The following is a 17,942-nucleotide window of genomic DNA, read 5'->3' as shown; positions in this document are numbered from 1 at the left end:
TAAGTAGTCCATTATCGTCAACAGTGCAGAAAGCAATATGGCACAGAGGATGGAGGGAAACACACCTAGGAGGATGACCTCGCCCAACAGCTGGAGAATGTGCGGAAGTGCAGATCCACGTTGACGAAGGATGTGAGAGGTCTCAGTGTATGCTCTTGCTCTTCGGGAAAATTTTGAAAAATTGAGGTCAAACACTACAGGGGACCATCACATAAAGGCCAAAAAGTGCGAGACTCCTTTTAGTCACCTCTTAAGACAGGCAGGAATACCTCGGGCCTATTCTAACCACTGGACCCGCAGGGGGGTACACAGTTCAATGGAAGCAATGTATCATAGCCAACATTTTTGTTTCTGTCATTTTATTAGTTGGCAGATCCGGAAATGGAGCCATTTAATGGCAATGAGATGCTCCATTGATGGATATTGCTTATGGTGTTGGAGAGCCTGTCTGTGACCTGTAATGGCTACATCGATTTCTGAAGTTCACCAAGGTACTGTCTTCCATTAGGGAATCATGAGCAATAGCAGGTGATAGAATGGCTGTAGCTGTGCTCTGGACAGACATGTTGATACCTCCAAGGCATCCAGTCAGCACTGTTGAGAGCCCAACTGGCTGGACGCCGACATTCACATAGGTCATCACGAACTCTCCAATGGATAGAGGGGAGAAGACCACAGCAAAAGGAAAGATCAATGGCCAAATAGGATCCATGTGCCATGCAGACATGTGTGGGGGCACTGGTATTCAAGAGCCAAAGATAAAGCTCTGCGAGCCAAGTTTCGATAGCTTCACCATGGCCAGTAATCATAGTGCCACCAAACAAGGGGTTTTCAGTATTGAAATCACTCAAAATGAGGAAGGGTGGGGAGAGCTGATAAAGCCATAGACAGAGACAAGAACGTACGTGCAAATGCCATCTGATGCTCTGGAATAGTCAGCTCAAGTCTTAAAATAGTTCTGACAGCCCTGGAGGGTAGGTGTTTGCAATGCTGGGAACCACATTTCCTACAGGGCAATCCATAAAACAGGAGAAACACTTAAGAGGCACTGCAAATCAGCCAGGTGGTAGAAATAACCACTACAGTTCCACTGGAGGATCACACTACTGGTATACTGTGGGGGAATGAAGGGACCCAGGGCTGCCTGCTGCCACTGGTTGGGAGGCTATGGCATAAATACACATAGGTTCCTAAGCAGGCTGTGGTGGGGGGGGGGGGGGGGGGGGGGGGGTGATCTGGTTACACAGACATCACCAGGAACTCCACCTTGGATACAGAGTCGGGACATGCAGGGTCTTGTGGCATGGGGACAGGTGGAGCTTCCTTTTTCTTGGAGGTCTTTTTTATGTCCTCCTCCTCCTCGCATGATTTCGATGTTTGTGGGGCTTTTCTGCCCTAGATTCAGGGAGACAGGAGGAATGTGAAGCCCTATGACCATAAACCTGTGGCTTCTTCAGCCATTGGCTGGCATCTGGTTGCAGATCTGCAGAGTTCTCGGAGCAGAGCATCCCAAGGGATGCCTTCCCGATGAAACTCACTGACGGGGGAAGTTGCTTCATCAACTGGGGGTTGAGTATCAATATGCACTGTGGGTAGAATGTCAAGTGGGTGTGGGGGAAAAAGTAGGAGGGCTCCCATTGATCATGAGAGTGGGCAGAGTCGAGTGGCACCACAGACACAAAGTAGAAGGCAAGAAGAGTGAGGGTACTGTCACTAGAAAGGATGATGTCATAGCAGTAGCAAATGTCATTGGCATATGTACTGGTGTACTGGATGCAGATTATCATATTTCTTTCTGCCATCCTGATACATGAGTCAGTGAAGAGTCTTATATTTTCTTTTCTATTTGGAATATGGTGCATTCCTCTAGACAGGGGGAATGGTGATCCCTGCAGTGGACACAGAGCAGATGAAGGGGGTGGGGGAGCACCAGTAGCATTCATGCATAATTGATGTCCACAATCCCTACATATGGGACTGGTGTTAAAAATGGGAAGTCATCTGCCTGAATTTCGTGCCTTTGAAGCACCACATGTGAGAGGGAACATAGAGTTTCACATTGGATCAATACATCATCACCTTGACCTTTTCAGGCAACAAATCACCTTCAGACCTCAGTATCAACCTTATTGTCCTTTGCTCCCCACTGTACATGATGGACAAAATGCAGATCCCATCTCTCCAAATTGGCCTGCAACTCATCATCGGTATGTGAAAGGAGGTTGCATTGGAAGATGATACCCTCTAACACATTCAGACTATAATTTGGGGGGGGGGGGGGGGGGGGCATATAGTTACAGGAATGTCACTGAGCTTGTCACAGGCAAGCAACAACCATAACTGAGCAGGGGATGCTGTTTTAAATCAGAAGACAACCCCTTTCCATTTTTAAATTCACAGCTACTTCCCCGAACAAGACTTCAAAGTGTTCAATAAAGAATATGGCTTTGTGATCAAAACGGAGTCCCTGTTGATCCTAGAGCAAACTCAGTATTATGGCGAGTATTTCTCCCCTTGTTTCTAGCCCAATGTTCGTCCCACAGCATAGCCAAGGAAGGAAACATTGTGGGGTCTTCCATCTTCACATTTTAGCAATGCTTTCTTTCAGAAGAGAATCCTGGGTCGATGCGACCACCAACAGAATGTTTGGGGTGATTCATTTGCAAGTCACCTGCCTTAGTGGGACCACTCTGAATGGGGGTTCTACCCAGTGGCACCACCCAGCTACAGCAACAGATACCTTTCTGGGTACCTACTGCCTGGAATTGCTGTAACTGAGCCACAATGAACACCTACTACTTTGCATATGTGCAGGCACCAATAGTGTGATGCCTGCAGATCAGAGGACTACCACTGTGTAGGCATTTGATGACTATCCCACTACAGGATGGCTACGGTGTTGGGATTTGGGAGTATTACTTTTGGCAGAATGGAAGAATGCAAGGAAAGAAAGGCACAAAAGGTGGAATGCACAGTCTGCACTTCTGTAAAATTTGGACAAGGAATGGTAGATCAAAACCCAACAATGGGGACCATGTACTGAAGAATAAAACATATGAATTGCCAGCCGAAAGAAAAACAATGAGTAGGAACAGGAAACAATTGTTTGCTTTATGGTCAAATTCAGCGTTATTTTTTGCCAAATTTGGTGTTGTGTTTGCAAATTTGGTACTGTTTTGGCAAATTCAGTGTTTTTTTTTTTTACCAAATTCAGTGCTATTTTCATTTGTGGGAAATGAACTTTCAATTTAAAATTATACACAAATATCTGCCTTGAGGAGATCAAAAGTTAAAATACAATTTTAACAGTCAACAGCAATCAGTTATGAATATCAGTAAACTACCACCTCTGATTTATAAAACTTTTATACAGAAAAATTAAAAATTTCGCAATATTTAATAAAAACTGCCACTTTTGCTAAAACCAATAATTTTGTATTGTTTTTTAAGTTATAATTTTTGTGAAATTTTCCCTACCCTAACAATGAGTGCCCAAATTCATAAAATGCAGGCATCATCAGCACCAAGATGACCACCCACAGGAATGGCAAAAGGGGATGTAGAAGGATGGACTTGCAGCACAAAAAGGGAGATAGTGCTGCAAGGGGTGGGGGTCCCATGCTGGTAAAGCATGTTCTCACACAAGAGATGTGAGATAATTATGGGATTAAATTACGTGGCTGTATATAGTGGACATATGCTTAAAAAGAACATGGCTGTTATCAAAAACTGCAATGAGACAAATAAATAGAGTAATCCATACAGATTTTTGGTGTGAAGCATTTGGTCAGCATAAATACTTAATAATATATTCTTTTTTAATTAATTCCATTGTTTAAGCAAGTAAGTGTATTGACATACACAGTCCAGTCAAATTAATATGAAAGTTGCCTATGTTTGACAATGATATGCAATAGCCACTCACATAAGGCAGGTGGCAGAACTACCAATGGAGGGTTTATATGGTGTGTCGGGGCGACATGGAAAACAGTGCACTTGCTGTAGTGCTGTCAGAATGTGGAAACGAAGCGAATTATATAATGTCCACAAGGGCTTGATTATTGGCATTCAGGCCCAGGGCAGAAGCTTTTCCAAAATGGCTAAGTTTGTAAACTGTTTGCATGCCACCATGGTTAAAGCGTACCATATATGGCAAAATGGCACTATCCAAACACTGTGCTATGAATCAGTTTGAAGCAGTAATGTACAAACAGCAATGAGAAAAATATATAAAGCAGATATAAAATTTACCATTGGTTTTATGTTATCCACACTTTCAAGTATAATTACTGTATTATCATTTTTCTGGCATCTTTAAAAGTTACTGATTTGATGACTCCATGCAAGAAAGATATACAAATCATCAGCCAGCCACCATAATATTTGTGCGCCTTGTACACAAATATGTAACTGTCTCATATTTTATAAATTCTGCTGAAGAGTGCAGTGATAAGTGTCGAGAGGGGAAATGAACAGTTTATAATTGTTCTCCATGTTATAAAGCTAACTTGTTGCATGTATCTATAAACAAAACAGCATTGTACTCTAGGTATAAACCAACTGAGAGAGTGCACCTGTTAAGAACACTGCTTCAGATAGGAGAGGATGGAGGTTTGTGCCCTATCCAGCCATTCTGATCTCTCGTAGGTTTACCTAAATCATTTTTAATGCTGGGGTGGCTATTTCAATGATGTCATGAATGGACCAAATGTCCTTTCCTCATGAAGCACATCTTTACACATTTATATGTTGATATACACAGCTTATGTTTTTTTCTAGTATTAAATGTAAAAAAAAATAAAACAAAACACGACTCACAGATTAGGCACAAGACCTGTTCCAGCAAGCTGACTGCTGCCTAAAAGACAGTACGAGGAGCAATCTACGACTGTGGGATCAGCAGGTTGCCAATCCCAACAGCCATTATTGCCAGCAGGTGAATCCTGATGATTATGCTGCTGCTGCTTCTTTATTCAAGCAGCTCCTCATGTGGACCCATAAGGCAGAGTTCACCCTTTTCCAGACCTCCCTACCTCAGAAAAATCCATGGGGATATCAGGACTCGAAACTATCCTTCCACACCAAAGGCAGTGGACACAAACCATTCAGCTAAAGAGGCGGTCTTCTCCTTGTATTAAGCTGATAAACCCTGTATCATCAAAACGTTACTAAGTGCATCTGCTCCCCATTCAATACTAAATTGTGCCTTATCATACAGCAAACACTGAGACCACCACCAACCACTCTACTATTGTTCCTCCGTCATATGTCTTCATGCACTACATTGTTGTGTTTTTACTGGGGTAACACCACTGATCTAAGTGGACAGAGGCAACCTTTACAAATATGACTGTATACATTGATAATCAGGATTCTACAAGTTGCAAGTCTTGTTGCATTTCAACTGAATTTTGCTCCCTACACTTATGGGTCTTGAATGAGGAGGAACAATAGTCCCTGGCTGCAGTTAGTTGTTCATGGATGACCTTGACATTATTATTTTGAAATACCTCCTCCAGTGCATTAAAAGTGTATACACAGTTGTGACATTACACTTTTGGACAATCCAAACTATGTCATGCTGTTTTGATCAGCTTTTATGTTTCTGTAGACAATGTTGTACTACATGATCAGCTTCATTGAACTCTTAATTATTGCAACTCGTTTACATGTGTGTGGATACAGTATAAGCAGTTAAGTTTTGAAGCCACAGACCAAATAATTCAAATAGAGTTGAACTGAAGCAATACATACAGTCCACAATAATACAGGGTGTCCCACTCAAACCTCCCTGATTTCAAAGACAGAGAGAAAAGCCACAGTGGATACGACAATGAAAAATGCACCTCATTGTATAGCATCTCAAAGAATTTATATTTCTGCATCAGAAGTGCCAAGTATCGTCACCAGAGTGCAGCATGGTCGCATGAAATGAAAATGGTGACTCCACAGCAGCGCACGCAAGCAGTAGAGCGGTTTGCAGAAACAAAATCACTGATTACTGTGCAAAGAAATTGTGAGCGTGTGTATGAATGCGATCCACACGATGTGAAAACAATTAAGGAATGGCATAGGAAGTTTCGGCAACAGGAAGTGTTCTGAAACATTCTGGCGGTGCACGTTATGGAGTTTCACAAAGAGACAGTGGAGGACATCAGACAAACGTTTCTCAGAAGCCCACGTAAGTCAATTCGTCAAGCATTTGGGCAACTTGATGTACCTCGATCAACAATGCATCGTGTAGTTCACCAATGTCTTTGTATGTGTGCTTACAAAGTGCAAAGTCTGCAACATACGACGACAAACCACACCGACAACAATTTGCTGCGGATATGCTTCAGTGTATTGATATGGATGCCAGCTTCCTGGAAAGATGTTTATTCTCAGATAAGGCAATGTTTCATCTATCAGGAAGCATTAACAGGCATAATGTTCACATTTGGGGTTAGCAAAATCTGCACATTGTCATTGACATGTTTGTGATAGCCCTAAAATAAACGTCTGGTGTGGGCTAATGTATGACAGGATTGTTGGACCGTTCTTCTTTGCACAACAAACAGTGAATGGGTCAGTGTATCTGGTCATGGTGGAGCAGTTTGTGTACCCTCAGATACAGGACTTGCAACTCAACATCATTTTTCAACAAGATGGAGCTCCGCCACATTGGTCAACAGCTGTTCACAAGTTCCTGGATAAGAAATTTCCCAGTCATTGAATCGAACGCGGAGGACCCATTGCCTGGACACCACATTCATCCAACATCACACCACTTGATTTCCTCATGTGCGGATTCGTGAAGGACTGCATATATGCAACCAAAGTGGACGACATTTCTATGTTGCGACACGGTATCACTAATGTGTCTGCAACAGTAACAGAGGAAAGGTTACAAAGAACTTGGCAAGAAATTGAATATCAACTCAATATTCTTCGTGCTACAAATGGTTCACATGTAGAAGTGTACTGATGATAAATTAATAAATTGTTTGAGAGGCTCTACACTGTGGTGCATTTTTCATTGTCCCATCTACTGTGGGTTTTTTTCCTCCGAGTCTTTGATATCAGGGAGGTTTGAGTGGGACACCCAATAATTTAATTCTATTATGATCCACTTAAATCTTTAACTAAAACACTGAATTTACAGTATGAACTGGAATACCAAATACTCACCTCACAAAATCCCTCATCCACTTGCATCTGATGTATACGTTCACTTGTGGCTTGTACAGCTTTTCTCTCAAGCAAAGTCATGTTTTCAGGTAACGCATCTTGCCTGAAATTTTCTGCTCCTAATAAATTATCTGATAACGAATTTTTATCCTGTTCAGGCTGCGAAGTTAGGTCATCGATACAGCATCTGACAAAAAATGTACACAAATTAAAACACTATAAAATGAAAAAGATTTTCAGTATAGTAAAAATCATGCTACATATTAAACCTAGCACTACTCAGTTTTAAGATGACAATGCATGCTATCTAATAGTCTGAAGTTAATTCTTTCTATGTTAGAAAGGTATCAAATTTAATGGTTTAAGGCATCAGCAGCCAAAACTCATATTTGTATTACATATGTCTTAAGAAAGCACTCCTCCATTCTGGACTGGACTTGTAGCATGCATGTGGAACTCTGCAGTTTATGCACATCATCATCCCTCTTTTCTAATATGCAGCTATGCAAAATGGTCTGTGTAACAACATTTACTTTATAACTGTGCTGATAGAAAGCACCGAAGCTGAAATCATTATAGGTACGGAAAGCTGGCTGAAGCCAGATATAAATTCTGCCGAAATTATAACAAAGGTCCAGATGGTGTCTAGAAAGGACAGATTGCATGCAACCAGTGGTGGCGTGTTGTCGCTGTTAGTAGTGGTTTATCCTGTAGTGAAATAGAAGTGGGTAGTTCCTGTGAATTATTATGGGTGGAGGTCACACTCAACAACTGAGCCAGGTTAATAATTGGTTCCTTTTACCGACCTCCCGACTCAGCAGCATTAGTGGCAGAACAACTGAGAGAAAATTTGGAATACATTTCACATAAATTTTCTCAGCATGTTATAGTCTTAGGTGGAGATTTCAATTTACCAGATGTAGACTGGGACGCTCAGATGTTTAGGACAGGTGGTAGGGACAGAGCATTGTGTGACATTATACTGAGTGCACTATTCGAAAACTACCTCGAGCAATTAAACGGAGAACCGACTCGTGGAGATAACATCTTGGACCTACTGATAACAAACAGACCCGAACTTTTTGGCTCTGCGAGCACAGAACAGGGAATCAGTGATCATAAGGCGATTGCAGCATCCCTGAATATGGAAGTAAATAGGAATATAAAAAAAGGAGGAAGGTTTATCTGTTTAGCGAGAGTAATAGGAGGCGAATTTCAGACTACCTAACAGAGCAAAACGAAAATTTCTGTTCCGACACTGACAATGTTGAGTGTTTATGGAACAAGTTCAAGGCAATTGTAAAATGCGTTTTAAACAGGTATGTGCCAAGTAAAACTGTGAGGGACAGGAAAAACCCACTGTGGTTAAACAACAAAGTTGGGAAACTACTGCGAAAGCAAAGAGAGCTTCACTGCAAGTTTAAATGCAGCCAAAACCTCTCAGACAAACAGAAGCTAAACGATGTCAAAGTTAGCATATGGAGGGTTATGCGTGAAGCGTTCAGTGGATTCGAAAGTAAAATTCTATGTACCGACTTGGCAGAAAATCCTAGGAAGTTCTGATCTTACGTTAAACCAGTAAGCGGATTGAAACAGCATATCCAGAAGCTCTGGGCTGATAATGGCATTGAAACAGAGGATGACACGCGTAAAGCTGAAGTACCACCTTTTTCCACAGCATATCCAGAAACTCTGGGATGATAATGGCAATGAAACAGAAGCATATCCAGAAACTCTGGGATGATAATGGCATTGAAACAGAGGATGACACGCGTAAAGCTGAAATAGTAAACACCTTTTTCCAAAGCTGTTTCACAGAGGAAGACTGCACTGCAGTTCCTTCTCTAAATTCTTGCACACACGAAAAAATGGCTGACATTGAAATAAGTGTCCAAGGAATAGAAAAGCAACTGAAATCACTCAACAGAGGAAAGTCCACTGGACCTGATGGGATACCAATTAGATTCTACACAGAGTACGCGAAAGAACTTGCCTTCTTCTAACAGCCGTCTACTGCAAGTCTCTAGAGGAACGGAAGGTTCCAAATGATTGGAAAAGAGCACAGGTAGTTCCAGTTTTCAAGAAGGGTTGGTGAGCAGATGAGCAAAACTATAGGCCTATATCTCTGACATCTATCTGTTGGCGAATTTTAGAACATGTTTTTTTGCTCACGTATTATGTCATTTCTGGAAACCCAGAAGCTACTCTGTAAGAATCAACATGGATTCTGGAAAAAGCGATCATGTGAGACCCAACTCACTTTATTTGTTCATGAGACCCAGAAAATATTAGATTCAGGCCCCCAGGTAGATGCCATTTTCCTTGACTTCTGGAAAGCGTTCGATACAGTTCCGCACTGTACCTGATAAAGTAAGAGCCTACAGAATATCAGACTGGCTGTGTGGCTGGATTGAAGAGTTTTTAGCAAACAGAACACAGCATGTTGTTATCAATGGAGAGACGTCTACAGACGTTAAAGTAACCTTTGGCGTGCCACAGGGGAGTGTTATGGGACCATTGCTTTCCACAATACATATAAATGACCTAGTAGATAGTGTCGGAAGTTCCATGCGGCTTTTTGTGGATGATGCTGTAGTATACAGAGAAGTTGCAGCATTAGAAAATTACAGGAAAATGCAGGAAGATCTGCAGCGGATAGGCACTTGGTGCAGGGAGTGGCAACTGACCCTTAACATACACAAATGTAATGTATTGCGAATACATAGAAAGAAAGATCCTTTATTGTATGATTATATGATAGTGGAACAAACACTGGTGGCAGTTACTTCTGTAAAATATCTGGGAGTATGCGTGCAGAATGATTTGAAGTGGAATGATCAAATAAGATTAATTGTTGGTAAGGCAGGTGCCAGGTTGAGATTCATTGGGAGAGTCCTTAGAAAGTGTAGTCGAGCAACAAAGGAGGTGGCTTACAAAACACTTGTTCGACCTATACTTGAGTATTGCTCATCAGTGTGGAGTACATACCAGGTCGGGTTGACAGAGGAGATAGAGAAGATCCAAAGAAGAGCGGCGCATTTCGCCACAGGGTTATCTGGTAAGCATGATAGCATTATGGAGATATTTAGCAAACTCAAGTGGCACACTCTGCATTGCGGTGTAAGCTTGCTGTCCAAGTTTTGAGAGGGTGCGTTTCTGGATGACGTATAGAATATATTGCTTCTCCCTACTTACACCTCCCAAAGAGATCACGAATGTAAAATTAGAGAGATTCAAGCGTGCACGGAGGCTTTCCAGCAATCATTCTTCCCGCGAACCATACGCAACAGGAACAGGAAAGTGAGGTAATGACAGTGGCACATAAAGTGCCCTCTGCCACACACTGCTAGGTGGCTTGCGGAGTATAAATGTAGATGTAGAACTACTTTCTTACATGTGTACAGTGAAATTTTTGTTAATGATTCAAATGGTGAGACAAGATGGTAGGTGTAAATCTGACAGACATGTCCACAAATGAGTGAATAAGTGTTGGTACTTATTGGGAATGTCAGTGAGTGGAGTGTGCAAAAACTGCTGAAGCTTTCTGCATTCAACATTTTTATATAATATGACACAAATGTATAATTAAAACTTGGTGTACTCATTAAACAACATAAAAATAACTGTAAATATCTGCCTGGATGATTCACTTATGCCTGTGAGGAATCAAAACGCACTTTGCAACTGTCAGATATACAATGCTGCATACCAGTGATCTCAAGAAGTACATAGGGAATATATATATATATATATTTAAACATTCATACTGTGGTGCAATTTTAATTAAACCCCTCTGATATTCAATTTTCCATTTATTGCAATTTCCCAAACACAAACTATGACAAAAATACATACTCTCAATTTAATTTAAATGTTTCATTTCTCCTCTTCACCCTCTCTCTGATCTTGAGCCTTGTTTATTATTATTCCAAATTCAGATTCTGAAGTAGTATTCTAATAATAAGCCAATAAACTACAAATATAGCTTTCCTGATTTATGCAAAATGTGACTGTGAGGAAGAAAACAAAATGGTACATTGCTGCATATACAATTTTTGTTTAAAAATATATCTACTGAGGAAGAATATATATGAAAGAAACAATTTGTCTAATGGTTTAAATGCCCTTGGTATTGTAGTTAAAACTGAGTGAAAGGAAGAAAACCAAATTACACATTTTCACAGCATAGTGCAGCACAGCACTTTCTTTCTCACAGTCAGTTATAACAGAAACTTTGTACATTGTTGTTTAAAAAAACTGCATAGCCGATGTGTCTGAATATTTATTAGACTATTGTGTAAGAAAATGAAGTAAATTGGTCAAGAATTATTCGAAATTTTTGCTAACAATGTATCCTTATAATATATTGTGCAAATATACATTAGAATGTTATGTAAAAATTTCAAGTAAACTGATCAACTACATTTCCAGATTTTTGTGGACAACATTAAACAGTGGTTCCCTTAATATAGTAATAAAGATATCTGTTTACATATTACATATGTTAAAAAGATACGTAGCCTATGTCTGCCCAAGTGTTCATTAGAGCAATGTGTAAAAATCTGAAGTAAATCAATCAAGAACTTTCCAACATTCATTTGAGTATTGTGTAACAATTTTAAGTCAATCAGTCAAACACTTTTCAAGATTTTTGGTAACAATGACTTGTCTTTATATATTAGTATAAACTTAACAGCCAAAACTTTACGACCACTGCCCACCATGACATTGGACGCCAATTGATAGTGTTGCAAGCATATCACATGGTAACAAAATTATGTAGGGGATCACCCTACCAAAGATATGAGCTGCAAATGGGGAAACACACGGAGATAAGCTAGTCTGACATAGGGCACATTAATATTATTACACATGACTTGTGAACAAATGTCTTGAAAATGGTAGAGCTGGTCGAATATTCACATGCTACTGTCATGAGCACCTATGGAAAGAGGTAGGAGGACAGCAAAACTACCACTATTCATCACATTGTTGGATGTCCACGACTCTTCACAGAATGTGGGTTTTGGGGGCTTGTCTGCTCTGTAAAGTATAATTTATTCGGATCTGTGGAATCTCTGCCAAAAGAGCACAGTGCTGGTGCACGACCATTAATCAATGGACACATGTCGGCTCATCATGTGAATCACATTTTTGCTACACTAGGTCGATGGTCATCTCCACAAATGCTTTCATCAAGGTGAATGACAGCTTGAAACATACACTGCACCACGGATGCAGGCAGGTGGAAGCATTATTATGGCACAGGAGAGATTCTCCAGCACTTTCATGGGACCTGTGGTAGTAATCTAAGACATGCTGACACCTGCAAACTGCTTGCATCCTTGATGTGTTCCCACCAGCAATGTCATCTTTCAGCAGTATAATTGTCCATGTCTCGGAGCCAGAATCGTGCTACTGTGGTTTGAAGAACATTACAGTGAACTCATGTTGATGTCTCAGCAACTAAATTCGCCTGATGTAAATCCTATGGAACCCACCTGTGTCACTATCACGTGCCATCACCGCATACGCAAATCAGCGGCCCGTTATTTATGTGTGTGGACATCTAATGTCACATACCTCCACAGACCTATTAACAAACTGTCAGATCCCTGATATATATATATATATATATAGAATCAGTGATGTATTTCTTTCCTAAGATAGACAAACAAGCTATTATCCACGTAGTCACAGTGTTTTGGTTCGTCTGTGTGGATACAGATATAAGCATGGGACTTATTTTTGTACAATTCCTTAACCTGCTTACTTATACCAATTAACATGACTACAATAATCACAAATGAACAGATGTGCATCACTAAAACTGTGGCAGATGGGTTGAATCACTCCACATGTTGTCAATAGGACCTGTGTCAAGCGTTTGTTTGTAAATTCTACATTAATTTCATACAATAATAGGCCTGTGGTGATACAGATAACAGAATATACACAATGTAATCAGAAGTATCCGGACACGCCCAAGAATATACATTTTTCATATTAGTTGCATTGTGCTGCCACCTACTGTCAGGTACTTCATATTAGCAACCTCAGTAGTCCTTAGATATCATGAGAGAGCAGAATGGGGTGCTCCGTGGAACTCACAGACTTTGAACGTGGTCAGGTGATTGGGTGTCACTTGTGTCATACATCTGTATGTAGTATTTCCACAATCCTAAACATCCCCAGGTCCACTGTTTCTGACGTGGTAGTGAAGTGGAAACGCAACAGGACACCTACAGCACAAAAGCGTACAGGCCAACCTCTTCTGTTGACTAACAGAGACCGCCAACAGTTGAAGAGGGTCATAATATGTAACAGGTAGACATCTATCCAGACCCTCACACAGGAATTCCAGACTGCATCAGGATCCACTGCTAGTACTATGACAGTTGGACGGGAGATGAGAAAACTCGGATTTCATGGTCGAATGGCTGTTCATGAGCCACACATCATGCTAGCAAATGCCAAATGATGCCTCGCTTGGTGTGAGGAGCGTAAACATTGGACGACGGAACAGTGGAAAAACGTTGTGTGGAGTAACGAATCACTGTACACAATATGATCCGATGGCAGTGTGTGGGTATGGCGAATGCCCGATGAATGTCATCTGCCAGTGTGTGTAGTACCAACAGTAAAATCAGGAGGTGGTTATGGTATGGTTGTGTTTTTCATGGAGGGGGCTTGCACCCCATGTTTTGCATGGCAATGTCACAGCACAGGCCTACATTGATGTTTTAAGCACCTTCTAGCTTCCCACTGTTGCAGAGCAATTCGGGGATGGCGATTGCATCTTTCAACAAGATTGAGCACCTGTTCATAATGCATGGCTTGTGGTGCAGTGGTTACATGACAATAACATCCCGGTAATGGACTGGCCTGCACAGAGTCCTGACCAGAATCCTATACAACACCTTTGGGATATTTTGGAATGCCAACTTTGTGCCAGGCGTCACCAAACTACATTGACACCTCTCCTCACAGCAGCACTCCATGAAGAATGGGCTGCCATTCCCCAAGAAACCTTCCAGCACCTGACTGAACTATGCCTGCGAGAGTGGAAGCTGTCATCATATTGAATTCCACCATTACCAATGGAGGGCGCAACGAACTTTTAAGTCATTTTCAGCCAGGTGTCTGGATACTTTTTATCACGTAGTGTATATCCATGAACAAAAGCATTAGCAAAGTACATTAAAACGATTTACTGATTCTATGATGAAGTTTTAGCACGTATGACAAGCAATTCATACATTATAGAAGTTAGTAAATGAGCTGGATTCGGAAACTGAAAAGTTTCAGTCAATAGTCATCTGCAAAGTGAGGAAGATTGGCGTTTAATGTCCAAGTAATGATAAGATCACAAGAGGATGAGCACAAGCAAGGGTCAGACACGAATGGGGAACATAATCCATCTTCACATTTTTGAATGGAAACATCGAGGAATTTGCCTTATGCTTTTCAAGGAAATGTTAGTCCAACACGTTTACCAATGCACCAACCTGGCAAGCAAACAAGCCAGCCAGCTGTATATAGACTCAAAGGAAGGAATACTTTTTTACTCATGTTGTTGTTGTCTTCAGTCCTGAGACTGGTTTGATGCAGCTCTCCATGCTACTCTATCCTGTGCTAGCTTCTTCATCTCCCAGAACCCACTGCAACCCACATCCTTCTGAATCTGCTTAGTGTATTCATCTCTTGGTCTTCCTCTATGATTTTTACCCTCTAAGCTGCCCTCCAATACCAAATTGGTGATCCCTTGATGCCTCAGAACATGTCCTACCAACCGATCCCTTCTTCTGGTCAAGTTGTGCCACAAACTTCTCTTCTCCCCAATCCTATTCAATACTTCCTCATTAGTTATGTGATCTACCCATCAAATCTTCAGCATTCTTCTGTAGCACCACATTTCGAAAGCTTCTATTCTCTTCTTGTCCAAACTATTTATCATCCATGTTTCACTTCCATACATGGCTACACTCCAAACAAATACTTTCAGAAACGACTTCCTGACACTTAAATCTATACTCGATGTTAACAAATTTCTCTTCTTCAGAAACGATTTCCTTGCCATTGTCAGTCTACATTTTATATCCTCTCTACCTCGACCATCATCAGTTATTTTGCTCCCCAAATAGCAAAACTCCTTTACTACTTTAAGTGTCTCATTTCCTAATTTAATTCCCTCTGCATCACCTGACTTCATTCGACTACATTCCATTATTCTCGTTTTGCTTTTGTTGATGTTCATCTTATATCTTCGTTTCAAGACGCTATCCATTCTGTTCAACTGCTCTTCCAAGTCCTTTGCTGTCTCTGACAGAATTACAATGTCATCGGCGAACCTCAAAGTTTTTATTTATTCTCCGTGGATTTTAATACCAACTCCAAATTTTTCTTTTGTTTCCTTTACTGCTTGCTCAATATACAGACTGAATAACATCGGGGATAGACTACAACCCTGTCTCACTCCCTTCCCAACCACTGCTTCCCTTTCATGTCCCTCGACTCTTAGAACTGCCATCTGGTTTCTGTACAAATTGTAAATCTGGAATATAAGAAGAACACAATAAAGTAGTTTAAAAGAAACAACTTACTGTGTTGAGAAAAAGAAACAAACAAACATGTGCAACATTTGATTGTCTACACTGCAGGATAACAAAGCAACAGCTACAGATGTCTCCAGTATGGGACTGTCCATTCACCTACAAAGTAAGGGAAATACAATGATTGAACTGAAATGACTGAAAGTTTTATATCCAGAGAGTTTTTAGTGTTATCCTGGGAAAGTTATGGAGCAAGTGCAAAGAATGAAGAAACTGTTAAATGATTTACAACACAGCTGCAGGAAAACATGCTCATTTGCATACCTAGGCAACCTAAAACTCTTCTGATTACAAGGACACTGGAAAAACGTACATTGTTTGTTAACAGATTAATTAGAACAAGTACATGCATAGGAATATATTTTTTTTTGCTTATTGTACTTTGCTAAAAATCCACTGCCTGGATATTAACAACTAAATCAGAGTTATTATTTCAACAATAGAATGCCTCAAGTGTATGTCATTGAAGGAAATCTTTAGGCAAATCTACAATTTTTTGGAAGGGGAGATTGTCATGTAGACACTAGAAATGAAGGCACAGACGAACATAGAATGAATATCAACATACTGTACAAACAAGAATGTTTGCATTAAATGAAGTGTTCTATACCACTTTGCCCACTTTCAACCAAACGGCAATGTTTCAACCAAATCCATACCTCAAGCTAAACACAGATCAGTCTCTCACCACAACATACATTCCAGAAACTAACAAACACAAAAGAAATATTGTCAGTTCTCCTCTTTCTCTTTCTGACATATTACATCATACATCACATCATCATTTTCATAATTATATTATAGGAGAAAGCCAACATCTGGTATCAGTAGGTTCAGCTGATCCACATATTTTGTTAAGTATGCTACGTACAGTTGAAAGCTTTATGATATTGGGGGAAACAGAATTGTTGTAAAAGCTGTTTTTCATTTGTTAGAGGAGAATGTCTATGTTAACTACAATATTTATATGGATAATTCTCTTGAACCTGAAAATGCACTGCAACAGAAAAACCAGGTGAAACATACAGAACACATTAAAAGGAGTTGTAGTTAGCAAAAGGAATAATGTTTGCAAGGTATGATGATAAAGTGATCATCACTTGCCCCTTCCCTTTCCATCCGTGAATGGCATATGAGAAGAATGACTCTCAGTAAGCTCAAATTTCTCCAACTCACTGGCAGACTATAGGGTTGGCAGAGGTGGCAGCCTGCCTCACGCCTTTGGACCTGGGAGGACCAGACCATTTTTAATGAAATCCAAAACAAGGAGTACACCGTTTGTTTATTACATATCTTTTTGAGTTTCAAACAGGGGCGAGTTCAGAAATGGATGGGCACTGTGATTGCTGTGTACAGATGCAAGCTGAGTTGGTGACCTTTCCCTCACAGATGCAGGCAGTGTTGGCTTCCATCACAGAGCTTGAGGTTGCTGCCAAGGGGCATCACCGTGGGGAGTTGGAAGTGGAGATACAAGGGACATCGAGCACGACCCACGTGTCCCCAGATCGATCAACTGTTGTGCCCGCCCCAGGTACTGCCTGCGCTGGGGTGACACCTCACCCGTGGTCGAGTGGGAGATCATTGCAAAGTCTGGCAGACAGAGAAGACATTCCGTGGGGCCGACTGTAGGGCCACTCCGGTTCATTTGACAAACAGGTTTTGGGTGTTATCTGTGGCTGGCAAAGTATCTGAGCCGGATGCAGTCGTCCACCCTATTCCACAGGTAGCTTCTCGACTCGGAAGGTCTGGGCATTCACAGAGGGTGGGTTTGCTGGTAGTTAGGAGCTCCAACATTAGGTGCGTAATGGGAGCCCTTAGGAACATGGCTGCCAACGAGGGGAAGGAAGGCAGTGTGCACTCCGTGTGCATACTGGGGGGAGTCATTTCAGATGTGGAAAGGGTGCTTCCGGATGCCATGAAGAGTACAGAGTGCAGCCAACTGCAGGTGGTAGCCCATTTCGGTAATGGTAAAGACTGCCAGTCTTGCTTCCGAAATTAAGGCGGAGCTCACAATCTGCAGCATCGTTGGCAGAACCGACTGTGGTCCTTTGGTGCAGAGCCAAGAGGACGGTCTGAATCAAGAGGTCAGGAGTCCACTACATCTACATCCACATCCATACCCCAAAAGCCACCTGACGGTGTGTGGCAGAGGGTACTTTG

General features: G+C 41.2%; 1 protein-coding gene across 1 annotated transcript in view; it reads right to left on the bottom strand.

The window, feature by feature from the left end:
* The window catches only part of LOC126299312 (tyrosine-protein kinase transmembrane receptor Ror-like), a 111,371-nt gene that overhangs the window by 80,527 nt on the left and 12,902 nt on the right, over window positions 1-17,942 (bottom strand). Inside the window, exon 2 of the mRNA XM_049991130.1 lies at window positions 7,171-7,357. Within this exon, the coding sequence (XP_049847087.1) occupies window positions 7,171-7,357 (187 nt within the window). The remainder of the gene's footprint in view (window positions 1-7,170; window positions 7,358-17,942) is intronic.

This window comes from Schistocerca gregaria, chromosome X (genome assembly GCF_023897955.1).
Source record: "Schistocerca gregaria isolate iqSchGreg1 chromosome X, iqSchGreg1.2, whole genome shotgun sequence".
In the NCBI taxonomy this organism is placed as follows: domain Eukaryota; kingdom Metazoa; phylum Arthropoda; class Insecta; order Orthoptera; family Acrididae; genus Schistocerca; species Schistocerca gregaria.
Note: the sequence above shows the minus strand (reverse complement) of the source record. Positions and strands in the feature narration are given on the sequence as shown.